The sequence below is a fragment of the Oryzias melastigma genome, linkage group LG3, assembly GCF_002922805.2.
Source record: "Oryzias melastigma strain HK-1 linkage group LG3, ASM292280v2, whole genome shotgun sequence".
Lineage (NCBI taxonomy): Eukaryota > Metazoa > Chordata > Actinopteri > Beloniformes > Adrianichthyidae > Oryzias > Oryzias melastigma.
The window spans coordinates 6,045,297-6,052,702 of NC_050514.1; the positions used below are offsets into that span (position 1 = coordinate 6,045,297).

At 37.2% G+C, this 7,406-nt stretch overlaps 1 protein-coding gene across 1 annotated transcript in view; it reads left to right on the forward strand.

The window, feature by feature from the left end:
• Positions 1 to 3,117: 3,117 nt before the first annotated feature.
• The window catches only part of coro2ba (coronin, actin binding protein, 2Ba), a 45,920-nt gene continuing 41,631 nt past the window's right edge, over positions 3,118 to 7,406 (forward strand). The window contains exon 1 of the mRNA XM_024295358.2: positions 3,118 to 3,386. Coding sequence (XP_024151126.1) covers positions 3,372 to 3,386 — 15 coding nt within the window. The 5' untranslated portion in view covers positions 3,118 to 3,371. The remainder of the gene's footprint in view (positions 3,387 to 7,406) is intronic.

Sequence of the window (7,406 nt, forward strand, 5' to 3'; positions counted from 1 at the left end):
TTATGTTTTCATCTATGCAAAATGTTTGGGTCTTCACTTTGTCTTCTAACACAACAATGACCCAAAACACACAGTGCTGCAGGTGAAAAACTCCCTTCTTCAGAAGACACAGGGAACATGAATGACTGGCCCTCACAGAGTCCAATCCCACTGAAAAGAGTAGAACGAACTGAAGACAAAGTCCTTACCAGAGAGCCATCAAATCTAGAGGAGCTTGAGAGATTAACCAAAGAAGAATGGGCGAGGATTCCTCAGGAGATGTAACATCAAAAATCCTTTTTTTTCTATTTGATTTCTTTGGTTCTTGGTGTGGTGCTTTCTCTCGAGAGAAAGCTAAAACTGAGGTTTTTAGAGTGTGTAAATTGGGAGATAACCCTCTGTTAGAATTTGGTTTGGTAAAATTTAAGGAAATAATAGCACAACAGTTGTTTTTCCAAGGTCAATAAAAGGTCAATTCTCAACAGAGCTAGTCATTTTAACTCTGGTAGTTTTTGTTGTTGTTGTTGTTTTAATTAAATTATCTTTTTTCTACATGCAAATTAAAATCATTTAAGCATCCAAAAAAAAGTGTAAGAAAAAGCTGTGACAAATGTATTTGCTCTGTTCAACAGCATTTAGGAAATAATATAGGAAAACAGACATTTTCATAAGAGGGCAAACAACTTAACAGAAATGATCTAAGTTAGCGCATTTATTTCTTTTTTCTATCTGCAGCCCAGTACCAAGTGACCCACGGAACGGTGCTGGTCTGTGGCCTGGGGGTTGAGGACCACTTCATTAGCTGACTAATAGACAACATGTGTCAGATGGGAAGAAACTACCCAAATGGCTTGTTTACAATGTGCTAGGGATGGTGGGACCACAACGCATGTATCTGTGAGAAAGTCGTCTTCTAGAGATCTAAACTCAAATGGAATAGACGTTAATGAATTGGTGTCTGTCAGATGCATAATGGTGTGAACTTTGAAATGGTTTAGATATCCATACGATGTGTCTGATGACTAACCAAATCTGATGAAGGGTGGATATGGAACAGTTTTTAAGGCTGAGCTAAGACACTTCTGATTCAAATGATCACATTTTTGTACGAGCTGTGAGAAGCTTAATGACCTGTCGCTAAACTCCACAGATATGATGGGAAGTTGTTAAGAATTCTACTAGTAACACTCTAGTTACTAGTTTATTGATGGATTCAAGCTGTTGTCATGACATCATGACATTTTCAAAATGTTTTCTATCATTTCCTTGTCATGTAGATAATGATGGGCACCTAAGATTTATTACATCTTAAAAATATATCCATTGCAAAACAAACAGGCTACAAGTGACAAACTCTTGCATATTCAATTGTGGATAAAAATGAATAAATAACTTTAAATACGGCAAATGATGAGTAAGATATAAGTAGGTTTACTGTTTTTACTCATTTATTGACCCACACATTTTTGTTTAGATATATGAGAATTACAGAAAAATCCGAATTCTCTGGATTTTGTACATTAGTTGAGACATCTATAGTTAGAAAAAGGCAAACACGGGGCAAAAAAATGTCAAAAAGTAACCCAAGTAAGCTTGTTAAAAAGCATTTTTTGCTTTTTTTTAACTTAGTTTGATGTTTTTGAAGCAAAATACAAGGTATCATATGATAACTAACACCTAACATCTTTTAGGGTGCTTACCTATTAATCATTACTGCAATAAAAAAGTGATCTTTCAATTTCAGATAAGTCAGCTTGTTTTTATTATTTTGCAATCCTTTTATCAATTTGTATCAGTCAAAAAATCATTTTATTTGTTCTTTTCATAAATGCTGAAGTAATTGTCCTGCGAGTTAGTGAGGGTAAAAATGCAAACTTGAACACAAAACGTGCAGATTTTTAACCTCATAACATATTTTGACAATAAAAATCAAAGTTTATGGTGTTCCTTTTTGTCCCTGTGTGAAATAATTTTATAACATTTACAAGGAGGGAAGGGGCGAACCTTGTGTGCACTAATACTGTTTAACCACTAGATGGCAGCAAACCGTCAGACATAGTGGACAGCTGCTGTCTGCAGAAACATTTGTCCATTCCAATGACAACAATCAAATGAAAACTAAACACACATGTCTAATCTGAGGCTTTTGTTTTCATTGTTAATGGATGAGATAGTGACTTAAGATGACTTTAAGGTCATGATCTTCTTTTGGTGTTAAAGTTTTGAACCATTGAGAACAAATATTCATTTTTTTTTAAAGTGAAAACCAGCAGATCACTCTATAAAATTACCTGATTTTCTCTTCCAAAAAACATAAAGACTTTCAGATACCAAAACAGACAGCTGATTCCTCCCCCTGACTTTTAAAGGCGCTCTCTTCAATCCAAAATTGTACACACTCACACACACACAGGAAATGTTGTGCTAGACAGGAAATACAGAGAATGGGGCCTCAGATGACAGAGGAGTAATGTGCCTGCAGGATAAGAAAAAGACAGCTACCTCAGATGTCCTGTTCGGAAAAAATCCCAATATCCTTTGATTTTTCCTCTTTTTTCTCAGCACGTGAGCTACAAATAAAGACAGAGCGCGATCAATCATAGAGAACTGCATTCTACATTTTAGAGCAGGAGAAATATTTTTTAACAGTTTGAAAATGAGAAAGTAAAATTGAACTTTTGTCTGGTTTGCACTCACAGTTTAAACATCTATGGATTGATTTATTCCCTTTAAATGTTGGGCAGGAAGTTTGTTGGTTGTAGCTCTTACGTCACAATCTTTACAGCCTTTTTTTGTCTATTTAAGATTCAATTTGAATAAATCAAAGTGAGGTTAAGTGTAGTTTGAACTCAGTGCATGGCTCATTCATTTTGGACCTGCAGACATCTGTAGGAACAGACTGCGACACATTGTGTCCCCCCTTCTCTATTTCTGCAGTCTCCTCCTGTCCCATGCAGCTCTGCTCCTGCAGCCTCCCTGCTCATCAATAATCTGCATTAGCCAGTCACCTAATCATGTAAGGAGGGACAGACAAACCCTACATCACTGCATGTGTGTGAGAGAGCAGTTGGTGTGGAGGAGGAGGAGGGGGGAGGAGGGGTGTATCCGTGCTGGAAGCTTTTCCCTGTTGTAGTAACCGACTGCACGCCTCCTGCCAGCCATTACTTCACTGCAGCAGCAGCAGACCGTCCGTCCGCCCTCAGCCAGCCAGACGCTCTAACCTGCCTGCTCCCTCCTCTTTTTTAGCTCTCTTTCTCTCCCCCTCTCTCTCTCTGCACATTCAGCAGAGCCGCCCTTCCTCTCCTCCTCCTCATCATCCCTTTGCCACTCCTGCGGCACTGCTCTCTCTGCTTGAAGGGGACACCGGCCCGCTCCTCACCCACTGATTCTGCATGACTGTCACAAAGGTAAGACCTCTTCTGATCAAGCAGCTGCTGACGTTTGGATCAAAAACATTTAAGACAATCTTATGGGTGAAGGTGACTTTTGGAGAGCTGTTAAAGTTCCTGCAGCAGGCCAGGAGATCAGGATGCTGCAGCTGCAGGAGGCTGCTCGCTCCCCAGTCAGTTACACCGTCTGGACGTGATAAGAATAAGGTGTGCAGGGAATTTTGCATGTGAGTTAACTATCAACTTAGAACAACGATTTGTAGGAACGAGGATGTAAAAGTGTTACTGATTAAAAAAAAAATGTTTGAATATTAAGTTGCACTGCAAAAACTGCATTTTAAAAAAAGTAAAGATCTTTGTTTTAAGAAAAATGTCTCGTAATCTTTTCAATAAAGTTTTTCAAAACCAAAATAATCTTAAGAAATTACATCTTTGTGACTATTTTTTAAATAAATAATCTTACTGAGGCCATTTTTTTACCCCATTGGGATATTTTTTTAATTTTTTTGGTCATTTAAAGAAAATCTGCCCAAAAATTCTTTCTAATCCTAATGTTCTTCTAATGTTTTTGCAGTGTAAATGATATTTTAGGGATGACAGGATAACAAAACTGCCGATAAAACCTTTGGGAGAAACGATTGCAGCTTTATACCTTTGAAGTGTCATAAAATGTTGCTGGCTCTGCTGTTTGGTTGATAGGAGGCCGCTGCTGTTTAGTTTTTACATTTGCAGAGTGCTGCAATAGGGAAACATTTATCTCAAAGCCATGTTGGAGCTTTCGCAAATGTGTTTATTTAGCTTCTTTTGTTACCCTATTAAAAATAATAATACTAAAAAAAGATTTGGAAGTTTACGGTTTAAAAAAGGAAAGGAATGAGTGGTTTTTTAGGTGATGAAAAAAGGCAAATTCAGTAATTTTTTGTAGAACCTGCCATATATGGGACAATTTCAACTTTTTTTTTGTCTGCTTTATGTAGGATGCTAAATTGAGGTATCTTTTTGAATTAAAGTGGTTTGGTGAATAATTGCATCAGTAGGCGTAAATGGATGTGTGGGTTGAAATATAAATGTATTTTATTTTGCATTTTACATTATATCAGACTACATTTTGAGCAGATTTTTTCCTATATATGCATGCAAGTACCGATCCAAACTTTCAACAATTCAAATACCCACTCCAAGGAAAATGTTCTTTTGTGTGTTTTTAACATATTCTTGTAGCATATATTTGAAGATGGAGGACACATAAAAAGAAAATTGCACTTAAAATAGCATCTTTGAGTACTTCTTTGTTGAAATTGTTGTAAATTAGTGGCAAAAATATTATTGTAAAAACCTTGTACTTGTGACATAGAACCTTTAGTAGGTGGGCCACAAGCTCCCTGCTCAACTCCATTCTGATGCATCAACTTGAAGACAAATAGATCCATGTACGTCTTTATTTTCCTCGTCCGAGCTGGCATCTCGATCAAAACAATACGACTGGATAATTCCAATAATACTTGTCTTTTGTTTTTCCATTGTTAGGCTGGGGTTGTGAGGAGCTGTAAACTAGCAGGAGAGAGAGTAAACAAAGGGATGATGGGAAATGAGGCCAGGCTAACTCCGCACCAACAGCCCCGCCCACAACTCAGAGACAAATTTCTGATGAACTCCTGCTCCTCTGCAGAAAATATATCCTAGAAAACAACAGATTTTTTTTTTTAACCACTAGAAACACTTTGAAAATAGACTGAAAGATGACCAGAATGGGAGATTAAGGAAAAGCATAGCATCATTAGAACATTTTTATTAAGCTAACTTGATAGCATAAAAAAGTCCATACAATTCAACAACAACTTTGCAAATCAGGATTGCATGTGCGCCTAAGTGTGTGTTTGTTTTTGCAGTCTGAGCTCAACGTGCAGCCACCAGATAAATCCTCTTAAACAATTAAAAGGGAGTGAGGAAGACACTCACACACACACAGAGGAAACTGGCACACCTGCTCCCATGTAGAGAGTTCAGACTAAAATAGATGACCCACTGCAGACGCAGGACGTACACGTGCTTAATTGAGATACAATCACACACCTTCAAATTCACACCAAAACTTCCGCTAACGGGAGAAAAAAGTAGCATGTGCTTTGACGACACACATTTAAAGACAAAACCCATTTTTGTGCCTTTTGTGAGAGATTGTGTGGGAGGTGAGAGTGCTGCTGTGTAGGTGGACAATCACCACTGAGGACTGGAAAAGGAAGAGGTACATGTGTTGCTGCAGAGTTACAACTGAATCTGACTGTAGACGAGAGCATAATGAATGCAGACATGCTTTTGTCTCTGCTGCTGTTGAGATTCATCAGTAAAAACTGTTGGGTGATAATGGGAAAGCTTGAATATAAAAGTACATCACAGAGCGAAATCTAACAGATTAGATGTGTGGAAAAGCACAAAGAGAGGAGCTGTTTTCCTGGCTCCGCATGCCAACAGCAGAGGAGTCACCTTGGGAAGGATGCAGGACGTGAGCTTCTCTGCTGACGAGGCCAAACAGCCTTTTTCCATTCAGCACACACATGGAGAACTCTAGGACTACTAAAGTTCTTACTTAGCGTCTCACATAGATGTGTGTTATCTGGCCAATCTTTGGGAAAATGTCCCTTTTAGTTTGCATGGCAGACATTTACAATTAGATTAGAGTAAAAACCCAGGCAATTATGATGTTTGCGCTGCCATCTGCTTCACTCTGACAGTGTTTGCTGAAAGGGAGAAGGCTGATAGATTTCTATGATCGATTCACAACGACTTAATTCACAATATTATATTAGATCAAAGACCAAGAAAATGTCCCATTTCATGCATTTTGACATGTTTCCCCTCATATGGGCCAAGGACATGTGCTGGAGCCTTTAGATGCAATATCATCAATCATTATTTCAATCTGAGAGCCGTGACATTTGCAAATTATTATTTATGTATACTATATATTAAAAGTGATGAAGACATTTTAAATTCTGGCTGCATAAAGTCATTGATGCGGCTTATGGTTACATTTCTCTATGAGAAGATGTCGTTTTTGATTAGGCTGCAGATTTTTTAAACAAATGTAGATTTTATGTGAGAAATAAAAAACTCTAAAAAAAATGCAAGAGCTGTGAGGGAACTGTAAGAGGCAATTAAAACTTAACTGTAATGTTTATGGATAAACATCAGAATCTTAACATCATGGATGCACTCATGCATGCAAATCCCTTCAAAAACAGCCTGGAGTTCGTTTGGCAGCCATGTAACACAGATTCAGTCAGATTTGAAAAAACTACAGAGTCCCTAAAGGGACATTGATGAAGTTATATATAAATATATATATACAAAATTGAAAAATATATTTATATCTTTCAATTTTTTTCCAAAAAAATTGGATTACTATCTGGTGCGCACCAGATACTAGAAAATAATCTGGTTGCAAACTGGTGCATACCAGAGAGTACCCAGATTTTTTTTTCAAAAAAAAGTTTTTTTTTTTGTTACTATCTGTTGCACACAAGATAGTATCTGCTGAGCACCAGATACTAGAAAAAAATCTGGTTACTCACTGGTAACCAGACAGTAACCAGAATTTTTTTTCTTATTTTTTTTTTTCTGGTGAGCACCAAATAGTAACCAGATTTTTTTTGTTGTTCTGGTTACTATCAGGTGCTCACCAGATATCTGATATTCTATTTTTAGTCACTTGCTTTTTTTACTTCAATTTTTTTTTTTTTTTACCATGACACCCCTTTTTGAGCTCTGTAGCAAACTGGTGGTGATTTGTGTTTTTTTTGTTGACTACATTTGCATGACCAGAATTTAGCATATATTTGCACCAAAAATATTTATTTTCAAATCAAAAGTGAGCCCTGATTCAATCAGTAAACACGATCTACATGACACCTGATAGAGTAAAATACTGAAGTTGTGAATTTTGTTCAACACAAACAACTTCAATTGAAGTAAATGAATTCCTACCATATGACAAGAAAACCTTTCAGGTACAGACCACTGACTGTATAGTATGATGGG